This window comes from Pocillopora verrucosa, chromosome 2, assembly GCF_036669915.1.
Source record: "Pocillopora verrucosa isolate sample1 chromosome 2, ASM3666991v2, whole genome shotgun sequence".
Taxonomy (NCBI): Eukaryota; Metazoa; Cnidaria; class Anthozoa; order Scleractinia; family Pocilloporidae; genus Pocillopora; species Pocillopora verrucosa.
In genome coordinates this window covers 11,870,368-11,888,492 of record NC_089313.1, presented here as the reverse complement: position 1 = coordinate 11,888,492, position 18,125 = coordinate 11,870,368, and the positions used below count along the sequence as shown (strand labels likewise).

The window sequence follows — 18,125 nt, the reverse complement described above, 5'->3', positions numbered from 1 at the left end:
AGTATAGCAGGTAATTTAGTGTTAACAACTGGGTTGAAAACGTAAATTAGCCACCGTAAAGGGTAAAAAAGCTGACGTTTCGAGCGTTAGCCCTTCGTCAGAGCGATAGAGTTTGTATCAGGCAGTGCCAAAAATTACGGATATCTCACCAAACAAGGCAAGTCATCAGTACATCGATCTACTCTGAGCTATCGTGGAAGTTGGTACCTGAATTACGAAGTTATGAAACAAAACGTCTTGGAGGAAATTACAGATCCTTTGGATGAAGAGTGAAGAACCATACCCGTGACCAACCCTTATTTCTTTGTTCAGGAAACCAAAACAAAGAAAATTAAGACTGTCGAGCGTGTCAAACAGTACGGTTTAGTGTTTGACAAATGCGTGATTGACAAAGACACTTTTATGTCGTATCCGTACGGATATAAAAGGTTGTAAGTTTAGTGACGTTCATTAGTAAACCATAAGAACCCAGAGAAAGAGAAAGACAAGGAAACTGCAAAGAGGAGGTGCGGCGGCGAGTATTGTCAAAAGAATATTACAGTGGGGTCTCACCACAACAGACAAAATTGCCAAAGGTTTAAGCATGTTCTTATTGGCCGTTTTTATACTAGAGACGCATTATCCGTCTGGACGAACTTGGGCAAACATTTGTAGTTCGTCCGGTTATGCGTCTCTCGTGTAAAGACGGGCACAAGACGCAATATACGTCTAGACGAACTTTCATTTGAAATGCGTCTTGAACGACGCACTTCGAAAGGTAGTTCGTCTGGACGCATAATGCGTCTTTGTGTGTAAAGACGGGCAACGGACGAATAACGTTAAGAAATGAGACCGTGTCGGAAAAAATCCAGCGGTTATCCGCCCAAGAAAACAACATGGCGGAGTCAAGTGCAAAAGAGCGAAGTCGACCATGGACAGAAACAGAGCTCAAGTACTTCGCCCTTGTTCTGGCAGACGAAACAAACGAGTTTGCTTACAAACTGGACACGCTTGCGTTGAAGAAGACTGCAAACAAACCTGTCTTCGAGGATATAAAGAAAGCCTTTGAGGAGCGCATATCCTCCGAAGAATTTAAAGAAGAAAATGACAGAGAACATCGTCAGTCTAAATCGAAAAAGGCTTTAACTCATCTGAGAATTGATGTTGAAAAGCTTCGAGTGAAATTTAAGTGGTTAAAAGATCAATGGCGTAAATACACGGATCGCATCAAGAAAGGTAGTGGTAAGTCACCAATTGAAGAGCCTGAGTGGTACAAAATCATAAATCCAATTTTTTCGGACACCCACGGTAACCTGGAAATTGCTTCCAAAGCAAGAGATGTTTTGTCTCATGAGAATTCAGACACAGACAGTGACGAAGAGCAGACAGAAACAAGTCATAGCGGTTATCAGGAAGATGATGGTGAGGAAGAGTTAACCTCCACAAGTGAGAGTGGAACCGAAGGTGTTAAAAGGAAAGTTTTAAAAAATTCATTGGACGTAAAACCATTAGGTCGTAACAAACGAGTAAGAAGTCAGTCCCAGGCCATAAATGAGATCGCAAAGAGTTTTCACGCACTTGGAGAATCACAGCAAAAGCGTTGTGAAAAGATGATGGAAGCAGACAAAGAAAGGCATGCTGAATTTCTTGCTTTTCAGAAAGAGCAAGCCGAATTGAATAGGCAGCATGAGCTAAAGATGCTTCAAATCATCATGAAATATTCAAATCCTCCACCCCAAGGAGCACAGCAGCATCTCCAACAACAAACAATGCCTGTGCAGCCTCTTGTACCTTATTACAATCCAATGCCATATAGCCATACCCCTCCAACCAATCAAGTGGCAAGTGGTAGCCAAGATAGCCACATTTTAGACATGGATAGCCAGAATGATCAAAGATCCATGCGTTGGTATTAGCAAGAGTTCCATTAAGGGTGGGGGACTCATGTTTATGGAGGAGTTGGTGGTGGACTTTTCTTTTCTATAGACAGGGTCCTCTATCACACTTATCTTTATTGAGCAATACTGTGAATTTAAGGGGGCATGAGCTTCCCTCTTGCGTTTTGAAACCTCAGACATGTTATTACAGGCAGTTGTGTTTACTTGTAATCCATTTATTGTCAGTTGTGATAAAGGTACCAAAATGTAACCAGTGATCCAGACACTAACATCATTACTGATCTGTAATTGAAACAAACCATTGTTACAAAGTTTAACGGAACTACAACTTTATAACACTTCTATAGAATTGGATGTATTGGTTAGGGACTGGTCATTATTTATGTAAAGGGTGGGGGAGGGAATTTTTTTTAAGCAATAAGTTTTATTCTTGATCCACCCCTGAAAATTTTTCATTTACTTTTTGACTCACCCCTCAAATAAATGTTATTTTTTAGGCTATGACTCCCCCCCCCCACCCCCTGCCCCAGTATGCCCTCTATGAGGATGAGGTTAACAAGAAGTTCCAACAACAAATAAACAAGAAAACAGCAGCAAAAATACTTGTTATTCTTTGAAACCAAGGCTGTTTTGCTTTGGACTGTCATGAATTGGTTGGAAATACCATTGAAAGACTTGAAATGATGTAAAAACTTATGTCAAGTAGGTAAAAATACCAGTTCAAGTCTTTCATCATAATATTTCAAGCCAATAATTCATATCGGACTGTTAAGCAGTCTCAAGCTTTTAACCAACCTCGGTTTTTGAGAATGACAATTAAGTATTTCTTTTGTGCTGTTTTTGTTTAGTTGATATAAGAACTTCATGTTCATTTTTGTTGTTGTTGTTTGTCCTCCTATTTTTGCCTTAATACATGTCATTTTATACTGCATTCAAGAATAATCCATCCCCTTTCATATAAAAAAATAAACCTGACCCCCCTCCCTATGATTTTGTCCTACTCCCCCCTTTTTACCAGTTTATTTAGTTGTTTGGTTGCTTTAGCAAAGAGTATTTTACTTCCAGATTACTTAAAATAACTTGAAATAGCAGTAATTTTTACACTAATGGATGAAAGGAAAGCAAAACTTCTGGTTCATACTTAATGTATCAACAAATATTATTTCCTATATCTATTGTGAAGGGAAAATGTTTGAAAAATATTTTGAATATCAAATTTGAATCTATTTACATGTAACAAAACCTGTTTTCTATCAAATCTGCTAAGGATCAAGTAAAGTTCAGTTTCTCAGTTTTTGCCTTTGTTATTAATTTGAATACAGAATCAAGGGGCTGCATTTCTTTCCTCTCTGATATCCCACAACCAATTGGCAACAGCTTCTCTTGTTGTATTTCCATCATCAGCTTGGGCATCTCCATTTCGAATCAGATTGAGTTCATTGACCTGAAGTCTCCACCTGGGGTTACAGGGATCACTTCGGTGGATGCAAAGATTATGGAGAGCAATGCAGGTCATGATGATAAGGGAAATGTTGTCTAAATGACATTCTGTCTTTTTGTAGAGAATTCTCCACCGCCCCTTTAACATTCCATAAGCATGTTCAGAAACTACCCTTGCAGAGCAAAGTCTCCTGTTAAAATACCTTTGCTTAGGTACCCTTGTCCCATCTTTGTATGGTTTTAGAAGCCAGGAATGGTTGGGAAAGGCTGAATCACCCACAGTGGTAAACGGAATCTCCCCATGAGGGTCAAGATTCAAAGACCTGTTAGGAAGCACGTGACCAGATTCGATGTCAGAATAAATACCACAACTTCTTAAAAGCCTAGAGTCATGTGTGGATCCTGGGGCGCCCACTGCAGCCCACATAAAACGCTTGTTATAACCAATGAATCCCATGTTTGTAACTGAATACCTCTTCTTGTAACTGTAAAAGTTCTTAAGTTTAGTGCTTACGTAAACATGAAACCCATCCCACGCCCCAACACAAGGAAACTCCCAATTTCCCAGAAAATTTTCCAGTTCTTGACTCCACTTTTGTAGATTTCTTGGCAGGTAAACGAATCTGTCATACAAACATCCCACAATGGCCTTACAAACGTCTTGGAAAATGATGTGAGCAGTTGATTCTGCAACCCCAAAGAGATCTCCAACGGTCAAAAACGTGCACCCGTGTGCTAGTCTGTATAGACATAAAGCCAACTGGGTAGCAGGCGGAGTAGGGTGAGGCTTCATGCGAGTGGGCTCCCTCACGATAAGGTCTTTAATTTCGCTTAGAATAAATTCAAAAGTGTCTCGAGACACCCTTAACCTTTTCTTGAAAGATTCTTCATCCCAGTTTTGATATCCGTCTGTCCACCAATTTCCGTTCCTCAACTCATCAGGACCACGCTCGTTTCTGTCGCTTTTTGTAATCACGATTGCTGACATAACAGCGGGCTGTGAAGCTTCAGTTTCGAACTCCATCTCCCTACGAAAACCTTTCTTTGCCATTTCTTCCTTTAACCTATATTGGTGACCTAAAAACTCTTGTTCTGCCTTACTCTTACGGGAAAAAAATTTGAGAAGTTCAGGCGCGGCCGCCATCTTTAAATTCTACCGCCAAACAAGGCACACTAGTGCCCATTCTTTTTTTTTTTCGCCGCGCGGAATATCTCGTTCGTCTTTCGTAGTTCGTCTTGTTATTCGTCCCGTCTTTACACTAGACGCATACCACAAGAGACGCATTATCCGTCTGGACGGATAATGCGTCCTCTAGTATAAAAACGGCCATTGTGTCCATCTCCATCGTTCGGTGCCTTAGGTAGACCTTCAGCCAAACAAGTGTTTAAAGGTGTAAAAGACAATGTCATACATTATTGAAAGATAAAAAACACATGGACACGCTATTTGTAATCAATAACAGTTTTTATTAATTAACAAACAAGTTTTGTTATTACAATTTCAATTATTTCTTAGTGTGTATAATGTAACGCGCCAGGTGGTCCATCATTGATTTCTTACCAGGAAGATTTTTAATAGAGGCTATCATTTTATCGTCGGCTTTCCAATTATACTCTAGACTCTTGGCTTCAGAGTAGTCAGTGTCGTGCTGTCTGGCAATGCGATCCAAACGATTGATGCCCTGATCCCCTCGATCCAAGCGTTTTTTCAAAAATGTGCCTGGTCCAAAGAATTGATAACGTTTCTTCTTAGATGAAGAATAAGGATGAAATTCCACTCCTGATTTTCCAATCCAGTTTTTTGAATGTCAAATTTGCCTCCTCTCTGCCTTTTTTTTGGTGGAGCCTTTCTTTTGGTTCTTGTTTTCTTAGAACTCCTCAGTCTTTGTCCAGTTGTCTTCTCAAGGGTTTTCGTAAAGTGGCCTCTTCGCCTTCTTTTAACCAATCCAATTCTGTCTTGCGTTTGACTTTGGTGGGTAGTTTACCCTTTTTTATACTCTTAAAGGAAGTTTCTAATTGCTATCGATAATCATCCATTAATTAGAGATCGAAAGTTTGAAGGAGTGGGTCTTTTCTTCGTAGATGAGGTGCCAGGTGTGGGTGAGACTCGTTTCTTCATGCACGCTGGTATTTTAGGGGTCCCAGGAGAGGGAATTTCCTTCTTGGGTGTCTTGAGGGGCGCAATGTCATCTTGCAGTTTCTTCTTCTGTTTCTTTGCCTTGCGTTTGAGTAAATTTTTCACAATTTTCTTCTGTCATGGCACTTTCTTCAGACTCTATATCTGCCAAACCGGCCGTGGGTACACTTGGAATATATCTTCCTTGTTTCGTCAATTATCTACGTTCTTGTAACAATTCTCTGGTCTGTTGATTCGCCATAGCATCCGGCACCTTAAGTTAGATACATATGTGACGACACAATATACTGGTGTATAATGATTTTGTTGTATAAGGATTAGATACGTTTCAGTATACCTCTCCTTCTTATCCAAGTGTGTACTGAAAATTATACTTTCCTAACGCAAAGTGTAAGGTTAATTGTACAAGTAATTTAACATACCTAGAAAGAAGCTCTGAACTGGACATATTTGGTATATATATGTTATTTGCCGGCTAAGGGTCGGTCCGTATGGTGAAAAACTGTGACCGAGGTCTTGAAAATACTGCCCGAGGCCGTAGGCCGAGGGCAGCATTTTCAAGACCTCGGTCACAGTTTTTCACCATACGGACCGACCCTTAGCCGGCAAATAACATATTTTTTGTTTTTAAACTTGACGAAATTCTTTCCGAAAGAACCCGAATGATTTAGGGCTGTAAATACGGCAAGATCTTCCATAAACTGAACAATTTTTGAGCGAGTAAATGGTAGTTAAAATAGAGGTGAAGCAAATTAAAGAGAGATGCCTCAGCGAAACATTTTCATTTCCGTAACGATAAAGGTGATTTAAAAGGCTTCCAAACAAACTTTGAAACATTATTTTTACAAGTATCTGTCACAATCTGACACCTGTCAATTAGAGAGCGCGTAAGAAAAAAAAAGCATAAGAGCATTTGAAAAACAACGGAACTAGTTTGGCAAGGACTGTCACGACAATGTTTTCTTCAAAATCAGTCAATGATCTAACGGAAAGTATTATTCACTCTCATCGACGATTCATTCATGTACGAAGATTTACCTCTGTTCATTAAGTAAACGGCGAGGAAAGTAATTGTGAGTAAATTCAATTTTTTTTATTTTTAAGTTGTGAGAGTTTGCTCGTTTGTTTGCTGCGATGGCGTGTGTAAATCTGGTCTTTCTTTCACAAAAACTAAATTCGAACGGCACACTCCAACGAGACACAAGGGAATTTAATGCGGCCTTTTCTCAAAAAATTCCTTCAGTTTCTGTTGTGTAATTTACGGTACAAATGTCCAAATTGAACGGAATTGGAAAGACTCACCGGGAGCCTATATTTGTTGTAGAACTTAAATTAAAACTTAGCTCGCTCTTTCTCTACTAACAATTTTCTCGAGAAAATTCAGATATTAAATTAATGAAAGTTCCATCGTTCAGTTTAACTGTAACCAAATACCTCACGTTTTAACTTTCTGGGTACTTTTTGTGAACGATTAAAATTGATTGCAGACAGTTTTTAGGCCGCTTGTCAACCAACGTAATGACACTATTGTTTATACAAATTAATTCTGAAACCAATATTTTTCTGTCAACCAAAGTGATTTGAGAGAGAGAAAAGAGAGGATTCATAAGTTATTTATCGGCTTGAGGTAGTGACCGACTTGTTTGCTTTAAAATACTGCCCAGCCGGAAAACGAGGTATATTTATGAAAAATGACAACGAAAGTTGGGATGTACTCGGCGATTCACGAAAGCGTTACCGTGACCCGTGGGCAGATAGGAAAATTCTGACCGGGTAAAGAACCAATCAGATTACAGGATTCGTTACCGTGCCCTCTAAAAAACCAATAAGATATAATATTTCATACCCAAAGAAGTTACTTATGACAATGTATTTGGCAAATTGCATTGTATGACATGTCGAATATAAGGTGGTATAATGAGGCAGTATACACTAAGTATATGGAACGATATATTGATGTATAATGCTTTACACGTGATGTATAACGCTTTTATATACTTGACATACTTGTCCTTATCCTTGCGTGTAATGAAAATTATACTTGACCATACACAACGTGAAAGGTTTGTTGTACAAGTAATTTCACGAATTTAGAAAGCTCTCAACAGGATACATTTGGTATGACATAAGATCTTAAAACCCATAGACATTACTTTGGGCAGTATATATTTCAAACTGGCCGTAATCTCCACCATTGACTGTTTTTTCTTGTGTATGTGTTGGTTACACATTCCAGTAACTAATGCAAATTATGGCTGTTTGGTCACTTGGTTCATTCTGTCCACTTCATTCATTTCAGCCATTTGGATTATCTTGGTTGGTTAGGTCATTGGTTTATTTAGACCATTTAGGTACTTTGTATCGGCTGGGCTATTTGTGCTATTTATGCTGGTTGGAATATTTGAGCCAAATAGGTCATTTGTTACTTCAAATAGGTCATTTGGACTACTGGATGCTAATTTACATCACTTGACTCGCTTTTACCTGTTTGATCATTTGTGCCAAATGGCTCCATTATGTTGATTGGGTCATTTGCTCCAGTTTATCTCTTGAGCACATGTATCATTTATGTCTGCCAGAGTTTGAGGCAATTTAGAAGTGGGTATAATTAAACTATTTGAGAATATCCAAGATTGCATGGCTAGTGACAGTTAGGTATTTTTATGATTGCCTCATTTGTCTGATCAGATGTACCAGACAACAAAAATGAGTAAATACCTTGCGATAACCAAAAAAAATGTATTATTGTCCTTAATACCTGGACATGCATCTAACAATAAACAACTAATGACAATGACTTAATACAAATTGTTTGGCTATGACCAAAGCATACAGTATGATAAGGTAATTTTAGGACGAGAAAGTCAGATGTATTCATACTTCTTTCATTAAACAACCTCAATGAACCCCTTAAATTTAAGGACCTATAATCTGAAAATGTGCAATTAGACATTGGACGATGGAAGGCGTATCCTACACTCGCTGAATTGTCAGACCTACAGTCTATAGTTTCACCACTTGGGGATCAAATGGTAACGGTGTGCTGAAAGAAATACTGTATGATTCCTGTGTATAAAGAAGGAAACATTTTATTCTACATTCTAAATAAGATTGTTCTTACTCGTTACACTCCAAAAAAAGTTCATAGAAGATAATTACTTAAGGCCCTCACCACCATTACTTGGCTCTGCATTTTTGCATCCTATCATACCATTTTTTTTCCAGCTATGTAAGTTTCAATTGCCTTTATCATTTATCAACAAAAAACTAAGATATAGACTGAATCCCAATAAGGAAGAACCCAGAAGCCTTTGCAGACTTTTTCCGCGCCATTTCGAAAAAACTACCCACTCTTATAATGCAACACAGAAGGGGTGGTCTAGCTCCAAAGTGTTGATAAGATGCGAATTGGTATTTTGCAACTGGGTAACAAGTAATGGTCAGCAAACGGAGGTACCATGCTCAGCAAAACAGGCTTTGCTTTGCATTTGCTTTGGTAAAATAAGACTTTTCTATTTCTGCTTGTGTGGGTGCTGGCACTTCTGGTTTTGTGGTGAGACTTTCAGTAAAGACTTCCAAGTAGTTCTCTGGAACCTGAAGTCCCTCATTAGGATTCTCTATCATTTAGTTATTACTAGCTTTTATAGGTAGCTCCCTAAATTGCGTATGAAGCAAATTTTTGCTTTCTTTTTCTGACTGGTAGTTGAATTTAAGGTTTGAAATTGTTGGTCTCAGTTCCCAGTGACTCAGTAACCATTTTTTTAAATTCATGATGTGTAATACTTTATGCATTGTCATACATTACAAATTGAAAATACTAAATTACTTAGAACACTGAAAAATAGTACAAATGAGGAGCCAGTAGGCTATTTAGCTGCTAAGTTTTCAAGTCAGCTTCTAGTTCACTTAAGATGAGTAGAACAGTCACGCCGCCATTTTGGACTCAAGTGCCTTTGCTAACGAATATCTTCGGGAAGGTTTAACCTCTAAATCTCACACTTTCCACAATATAAGCTTAGTTATCCTACTTCATTTTGGTGTAAAGAAAACAAGGTTTGCGACAAAGTGAAAATTGTAAAAAATAAATATTTCCTGAATTTCTAGGTGTAACGCGTAACATGAAATGTATCAGACGGAAGAAAAAAAATGAAATATCTTAATATAGAACGCACATGGGGCCACTATTTTTTGGCCGTTAGTAGTTTATGACAAAAGTAACAGGCAGTATGATTTGCAACAAGAATGGTTTATTCCAACGCAAGTTATAAACGTCTGTTTTTATCACTGAACAATGTAACGCTTGCAACTATTAAAACAACCATAGTGTGCAAAACTAGCAATAATGATAATTTCGACTGTGTAAGCAACAAACTAATAACAAAAATGTAATGGACATACATCATAATATTTACAAACCAACGCTGAAGTTGAATCGTCAAGTAGAATGTTTTCCAGATAAAAATAAAACGCGCGGAAACACATTTCGCAACGGCCATATTGAGCTTAATTCCATCACATATCCACCAGTAGATCCGTTGTCAGACGCGATTCTTGTTAAGTTGAGTAAACAAGCTCACCTCTCCTGGAATGGGCTTGTATTAAGCTAAATTTACAGAACGTTTCAACCCATTTCGTTAGATCTAACGCTAGAAATTTACGTTTGGTCGACGCGGAAACACTTTCCGCCATTGCTGCCGTGTTCATGAAACTTCCACGAAATCCGCTCCTTCGCAGCTTCTCTTTGAAAGCACATGGTTCGTTTACACAGACAATAACAGGGGAGTCCATACAGAGTTTGCAGGGGCAGATCTTTCCAACACCAGCATTGGTGATCTTTCATGTTCACTCGCTGACTTTGGCTTTCCCATCCAGAGAATCTACTTCGAGACCTCACATGCCAAGGGAGAACAGGATGCTGCAGGTTCTCACGTTAAGCAAAAAGTCAGCCAAGCTGTCCTCAGAAGAACAGCTACCATCACCAGTGTTCCCAGCCAGCACCATCAAGCTTCTCAGCAAGAACAAAGTCAGTTCAGCTAAAGCGCAGGATCTTCCATTTTGTACCATCTTCTGGGGAGGGATCTGTTGTCAGGAATAGAGCTGGACGCAAATTCACAGAATTAAAAGGAATCAGAAAACTGCATTGCGTGAAAACTACCCCTCAGCAGGGAAAGGTGTTTGTGCGACACCGCTCATGTTACTGCATCAGTTGCATTGTGAATGATGAGGAGAACTGCACTAACAAGGCATGGCTTGATGAATGGAAGCCGGTGGAGCTAACCAGAGAGGGTGATGTGGCAACCACTCGACAGGCAACTGAAGCACCAATTTTAGACCATGATACTGCTTCCTACATAGCTGACCTGGCCAGCAAAGGAAGTACAGTTGCGATAGCTGCTGAAGATGATCCTGTCTACGACTTCTATCTCCTTCAGGTCACTTCTGATGGAGTTGAAGAACTTGACAGTAATGTCACAGATGACTATCAGTGTCATTATTACAGAGTTCTTAAGGGGCACTTTTACATAAGGGAGAACATTCATGACATGACCTTCACAATTGACGAAAAATGGAAAGCGTTTGTACATGCTGCTACTGTCCGTCACATTTGCAGTGACCTACCAGTCAGAGATAGAGGACGAAAGTCTATTTACAAACTCCCTTTAAAAGAAAATGTGAACTAATAATTACAAAACCTCTTTTTTTCCATTTTTCCATTGATTTTCTTAAGATTTTATGAAAAACCAAAAATGTGCCACGCCCACAAGGGATTGTGGATAATACCAAAATTAGTGTTATTAATGCAAAATAATAAAAATATTTACAGATATTGATTACAATGTACATTTTGATCAAAATTAAAGTCAAAAAGTGATAAAAAGTGAAAAAATAACGTTTGCTACATTACAGCAAATGGCTATGTTACTGTGCTACTCATCTTAAGTAACTTAAATTAAACAAATGAGGGATAAAAGAACTTTACTTAAAGAAAATAGTAATCATGATAATGATAATGATGATAATAATAAGGTAGATATTAAGGCAAATGTTCCGAGTATTGCCTAGAGAAATTGAAGATTTTAAGTTATAATGAGTTTAGAAGGATTTTGTCATAGAGATTAATTTCTAAATAGACAACTGCTTGTTTTTCAGAGTTATTGCACACTTAAAGTTTTCATAAATTTTGTCAGGAAGCATATCTGGTGTTGTATCCATGAAAACTACCTGCATATTTAAAATGGTTTTTGAAGGGATCCACTCAGGCAGGCCTTTGTGTCATGGATGTAAAACGTTTCATCAAATTTGTTTATCAATAATACAAATATATCCATCTCTTAAATCTGCAAAGGGCACATACATGATTGACAATGTATGGCACACAGCATCTAGTTCTCTTTGTTCACTTTTACAAAGTTTTTTTCACTTCGTTGTTTTAACTTACTAAATTTTATAGATAGCTGCCTAAATTGCATGATTACTATTTTCTTTAAGTGAAGTTCTTTTCTCCCTCATTTGATAAATTTACGCAGTTTACCCAGTTTTCTGGGAATTCCTAGGAACTCCTAGGAATTCTCAAAAATTCCCAACTATGCAAATTAGCTCTGATTTAAAAAGGTTGGAATTACTGGGAATTTCTGGGAAAGGAAGACTGCAGTTTTGTGAGGACTTGGAATTCCTGGGAATTCCTAAGAATTGTCAGCTATACAAACTACCTATAATTGAAGAAGGGTGGAATTCTTGGGAATTTTTGGGAATTGAATTTGAGGCAATTTAAATACCCTGAAGTCCACATAAATTCTAAGAAATTCTTAATACCTTGAATGTGAAGGTTTAATGAAAAGGAGTAATTTCAGAGGCTTAAAACTTTGGCTCAATAAAAGGTATGCTATACAAAACTTACCAAGAGATATACATACATGTATATGTTTATAACTTAAAGATCAAGAAATTTATTATTTAAACTAAGTTTTAGTAAATCTCTACATTAACATAGATTTTCTCATGAACCAGCAGTCAATTATGATAAATGGAAATTGCCAATTAATCCAATGTACTCTTATCACAGATTTGCTTTCTAACCTCAAAGGACTCTTGGATTCCATGATCATAAAATATTTTTATTGTGATGCAAATTACTGTCTCATGTTCACTGATGTGCCGAAATCATCAAACATTCATTAGCTGTTCCTTGGTACACAACTTCCACAATAATTAACAATAATTACATTGTTATCTACACTTAAAGACCTTTGTTAGTTATGAACATAAGTTACTTCCCTAACCTACATTACTGATTGCCTTTGTTAGAAAACCTTGGAACAGTCAAGCTCAGTAGAGCTTTTAGAAGCTTTAGTAGAAATTTCATGCCTTAGACAAACAAATTCAACACCTAATTAATCTTTCTTTTTTCATTGTTGCTGTTTTTTTTTCAGTTTTTTGCTCTGTTTTCGTGACTAATTGCTGTAATTTGTTTTGCTGTTTTTATTCTTACAAAACATTTTTGTAAGAGTTTCAATACTTGTGGATCATCCACACACTTTGCAAACATTTGGCATGCAGACAAGACAGAGGTAGTCAATGTTCCCTTTGAGAAAAAGCACCTTTTAAATGACGTCTTCAATTTACTTTATTTGAAACTCTGATCTGAAAATATTTTTAAAACAAGACTTGTTAGTAGTGAGAAGTACAAACCAAGTTTCCTTTCATAACTTAATTTCTTAAATGTCCCAATCACTGGATCTCCCAAAAAATATTACATCTTTTTATTTTTGGTGCAAAACACAAGTCCTTTTCTATATCCAAAAGAAAAGTGCAAGTCACACTTCAATAACAACAGCTCTAAAGTTTACTTGTTGTTCTTCTCTGTCTGTCAGCTATCAACAAAATTGTTTTATACTTCGGAAAGTGCATAACTATTTGTGGACCAGAATTCCAACGCACCTCTGTTATCGCATATAGTTACTTCTGTCTCTTGTACAAATGTTTCTCCTTTGTAAGACGCACTCTACTCTGTTGTCACCTATGCTTTAAGTTCAGTGGAAACGACTGACTGAGGAATCGAGATGGCGGTGTTGGAACGTATTGCTGAACGCTTGCTACGGTCAAGCTTTGTAGATTTAGGTACTGTTACACTGGAATCATCCTCGTATCTCTTATACTTCCTAATGTGGTATCCTTCTTTTATAAATATGAGCGTAAAAGACGATTTGTAGTCACATTCAAAACTGTAATTGGCTTGTGTTATTTCTCACCTTTGCCATGAACACAACTCAAGTGAGTTTCGAGTCTTTGTTTCCTCGACGACTTTCGGCCACAAATCGTGCATTTGTAGTACGATCGATTCTTGTCGATTATTTCTACATAGAGTGAGCTCACATCATTGTTTATATTACCAAGGTATCCATCGTCCAGAAGCAGAGAACTGGTCGGAGAAATCAGAATAAAGTTGTGCGCTTCTATTAACACTGCAATCGGCAAGCCAGCGGATTCACTTTGCTAGCCAATTACAAGTCCTAAAGATCCACGTGATCATGCCCGTGATCGGAAACAAATAAGACTCCATTTGGCGCTTATCTTTGAATGTACTTTTCATCGGTTGATCGCTTTCCTCAACTGTTTTGCTTAATATAACATTTCTAAAGATAGCTTTTATTGTAGTTCAATGGGGAAAAAGAGAACAGCGTGAGTGTTGTAAAAGAAAAGAAAGTCGTTGGCGCCGTGGAGTTAAAAGAAGGGACAACAATTGACATTGACATATTGACTAGTACGAACAAGGGTCGAGTGACCATCTGTAAAGCTGCGATTTTGAAAGTTTGTGGTGAGTAAAAATTGCGACATTCGTTACGTGATCAAAATCTTATAAAAGAATAGATGTAACGGGTTGAATTAAGCTTACATAACGCTCGGTGCAACTGAAACTAGAATAATTCTGAGAATCGAATCGGTCACTTGCAAGCCGCAGTTTCTTAAGCTTATGCTTTACAATGAAATAAATCTATCAGTAAGGTTACAAGATTCCTTTAGTCAGGTTTGGGAACATTCAAGATTCATAATAGGAACTGTTATTAAACAAACCTTATTACATAAAGAAGCCCTCCTTGGTAAAAACAAAATAATGTATTCTGCCCTTTTTTTTAGTAAAATCTATGGGAGAGATGTACTAACTCCAATATAAAAGTCACTCAATATAACAGAGATTTCTCAGTTTGAGAATCCAATGAATGCCCTTTTCCTTATAGCTATCTTAAAGGCCTGGTCTGAGCTTTATATATATAAATATATGTATGTATATGTATGTATATATATATATATATATATATATATATATATATATAATAATATATATATATATTATATATATATATATATATAATATTTTTTTTCAAATTCAGATGTCATGGAATCCAGATACAAAATGGTCAAGCTTCTTGTAGACAACCTCATTCAAGGCCAACTTATTGTGAGCCCAGGGGAAAAAATACAAACAGCAGCTAAGTTTGCAGTTTAGGATAACTTCATTCCAATTTATTGTTACAGTTACAACAAGATTTTAATTAAAAAATCAATTCTATTTAACTGTAATTAACCCCTTCACTCCTTAGAGTGCTTGGTTTTCAAATATAATTTAAGATATTGTATTTTATGGAAAAGAATCAACAGATTTTATTCACAAATTGTGTCAACCAAATTTAATGATTGATTAGGACTATTTTATATGAATAACTGCAATTGAGGATTAATCCATATGAAGTTTTCAAGAAAAGAAAAATTACTCAAATTTTATCCTAATATTACCACATGTTGATGTTAGTAATTAATCAAAAATATTTTAAATGTAAGCCTTCATTAAGCTTGTTAATAAATTCCATTGAATACTTGAATTTTAGCTGGGTTTTTTTAATTTAAAGTATTTATTTTATATCATTAGCCTCAAATTTTTGCTTAAAATTCCCAGTAATTCTTAAACATTCCTAGAAATTCCTAAAATTCCCAGAAATTCCTAGGAATTTTTTAGATTTACAGCTTTTCAGGGAAAGTCATTGGTTCTCTGAGTTGGAATTCCTAGGAATTCCAAGTCTTGTTGGCTATAAACTTGGAATTTCTGGGAATTTCTGGGAATTTCTAGGAATTTCTAGGTTTTTAGAACCAGAGTTGTTACGGTTGGAAATTCCCAGTCTGAATTTACCATGAAAATTCACACCTTTATTCCTAGGAATTCCTAGGAATTCCAAAATCCATTTCGCAAGGGATCTGTTGTATCCGTGAATACTACTTCCATATTGAAAATGGTTTCAGAAGGGATCCACTTAGGCAGGCCTTTGTGTCATGGATGTAAAAACTTTTCATCAAATTTGTTTATCAATAGCACAACTATAGACTTGTAGCATGATCATCACGCCCATTCAGGGTTGTTCAGAAATATTTGAAAATATCTTGATCAGCAATGGACAGATTGTTTTCAAACTTGTCATTTTGCTTCTCTGATGATTGCAGTTTAATAAAAAATAACTGTGTTGCCTTTTGGAATAATGTAAGAATTGAAAAATATTAAAGATACTGGAAAATATACCCAAATTATAAATGTAACGCGTAACATCTCATTTGCATAAACCCGAAAATAAAGGTTAATTTCGTACTCAAAACAACATCAATTAGAAACTTCCATTATGCTCATTTATTGAGTAGGGCTTAAATACACCTTATGCCAAGAGACAGCGTTAAATGTTCGTTTTTAAAAGAACAGGAATAAAAAACTTGAAGACAGTCGCTGTTGTTTGCTTGTGTAACGCAGCAGATCCAACAGAGCTTTGCATGGTACATGTGCGGGTCTAGCATCTTGAATATACGCCTACAAAGAAAGTTGATTCGTCTGAGTAAGGTTCAAACACTTACTTACCCTCATCTAAACTAACTTTTAAAAAGAGCTAACTGCAAAGAAGAAATAAGTGATTTTTGGTTTCGGAAACGATGTTATTGTTTATTTTTAAACACGGAAAATCAAACACCACTTACCTGCAAAAATGCCCGTATTTCAGCTTTTACTTCACCTCGGCTGCTGAGACAACTCCCAAGCAAAGTTCATGTGTTCGACTACAAATCCCCAAAGTTTTACAGCCATACATACAATACAAACGAAGATATTCAAAGCAAACTAAATCGGAAACCTAAAGTAACTTTCGCTTTGTGTTTATCATTGTGTAACGATCAAATTTCAAGCCCGCTCTACATTGAAATCCGCACAAATAGCGCTCGAAAAACGCTAAACTTCGCCTGATTTTCTCGTGGAGAGAACAAAAGTTAGAAGAAAGGAGAAGCAGACAGAAAGTACTACAAGCGAAATCGTGAGCGCAAAATTGCCGACGTGAAAGAGTACAAACGCAAAACGAAGCAGACAAATGTTGGCGTGACACGGCGGTCTCAGCAAGAGAAACAAAAGCAATTTGCAGTTAAAAAGAAAAAACAAGAGGAGAAAGATGCAAACGAGGAAAGAAGAGAAAAAATTCGGCAGCAAACCAGAGAAAGAGTAAGACGATTACGGGAGAAACGAAGGCAAGAAATACGCCAAAGTTCAGATGAGGATACTGCCAGTCCTTCAACACCCACTTTCCCGAACAGGATGGCAAAGAAAAGGGCACTGAAGAAAACGGTTGAGGCTATGCCAAAAACTCCGGGAAAAAAGGCGGAATTTTTTGAAGCGATTTCATCTAGTCCAAGGACAAGAAAAGTTCTTCAAAAGAAAGGCGTAATAAAATCCCCCGAAGAAATAAAAGAAACTGTGGCACTACGAGCCCTTGCAGCGGACATTTCGGAAGGAGCCGAACATGTTAAAAGGAGCCGCTCAAAGAACACACGAGCTGCGTGCCAGTGAAATCTAATGATACAGTCAAATGCCACGCCCGCAAAGGATTGTGGGTAATCAGTAATTAAGCTTTAAAAACCGAACAAACATTGAAATCTTCACTAATTCTTTTTAGAACGTAAATTAGCAAGTATATCTAGCAAATAAAAGTATTTTTGGCATACTTTTTAAATTTTCATGAAAATACCCTATGTTACACATTTGGGCATGATGATTGTGCTACAAGTCTATATCCATCTCTTAAATCTGCAAAGGGCATATACATGACTGACAGTGTATAACAAACAGCATCTACTTCTCTTTGTTCACTTTTACAAAGTTATTTTTCACTTAATCATTTCGATTTTTTAATGAACTAACTTTTGTAGATAGCTGTCTAAATTACTTATGAAGAAAATTTTTGTTTCCTTTTTCTGACTGGTAGTTGTATTTATGGTTTGAAATTGTTGGTCTCAGTTCCTAGTGGCTCAGTGACCATCTTTTAATTCATGATGTGTAATACTTAATACACTGTCATACATTACAAATTTAAAATACAAATTGCTTAGAATACTGAGAAATAGTACAAATGAAGGGCCAGAAGTTGCTTGAATTAAATGAACAAGAGAGAAAAGAACTACACTAAAAGAAAATAGTAATCATGATAATGATAATGATAAGGCAGATATTATAAGGCAAATGTTCAGAGTGTTGCTCAGAGAAATTGAAGATTTTAAGTTATAATAAGTCTAGAGGGATTTAGTCAAAGATTAGTTCCTGAAAAGACAACTGTTTGTTTTCCAGAGTTATTGCACACTTAAGGTTCACACAAGTT

At 36.9% G+C, this 18,125-nt stretch overlaps 2 protein-coding genes and 1 long non-coding RNA gene across 3 annotated transcripts; 1 reads left to right on the top strand and 2 right to left on the bottom strand.

The window, feature by feature from the left end:
• Positions 1–3,201: 3,201 nt before the first annotated feature.
• Positions 3,202–4,461, bottom strand: LOC131794043 (uncharacterized). The gene has a single exon (XM_059111550.2). The coding sequence runs from the start codon at positions 4,459–4,461 to the stop codon at positions 3,202–3,204; it is 1,260 nt and encodes a 419-aa protein (XP_058967533.2).
• Positions 4,462–9,842: 5,381 nt separating this feature from the next.
• Positions 9,843–11,246, top strand: LOC131774151 (uncharacterized). Its single transcript, XM_066162841.1, has 2 exons — positions 9,843–10,017; positions 10,390–11,246. The coding sequence occupies exons 1-2, from the start codon at positions 9,843–9,845 to the stop codon at positions 11,133–11,135; spliced, it is 921 nt and encodes a 306-aa protein (XP_066018938.1). The 3' UTR covers positions 11,136–11,246.
• Positions 11,247–16,103: 4,857 nt separating this feature from the next.
• Positions 16,104–17,535, bottom strand: LOC136279267 (uncharacterized). The gene is made up of 2 exons (XR_010716785.1): positions 16,465–17,535; positions 16,104–16,300 (listed from the first exon to the last, which is right to left on the bottom strand). It is a non-coding gene; the product is annotated as an uncharacterized lncRNA (long non-coding RNA).
• Positions 17,536–18,125: the final 590 nt, after the last annotated feature.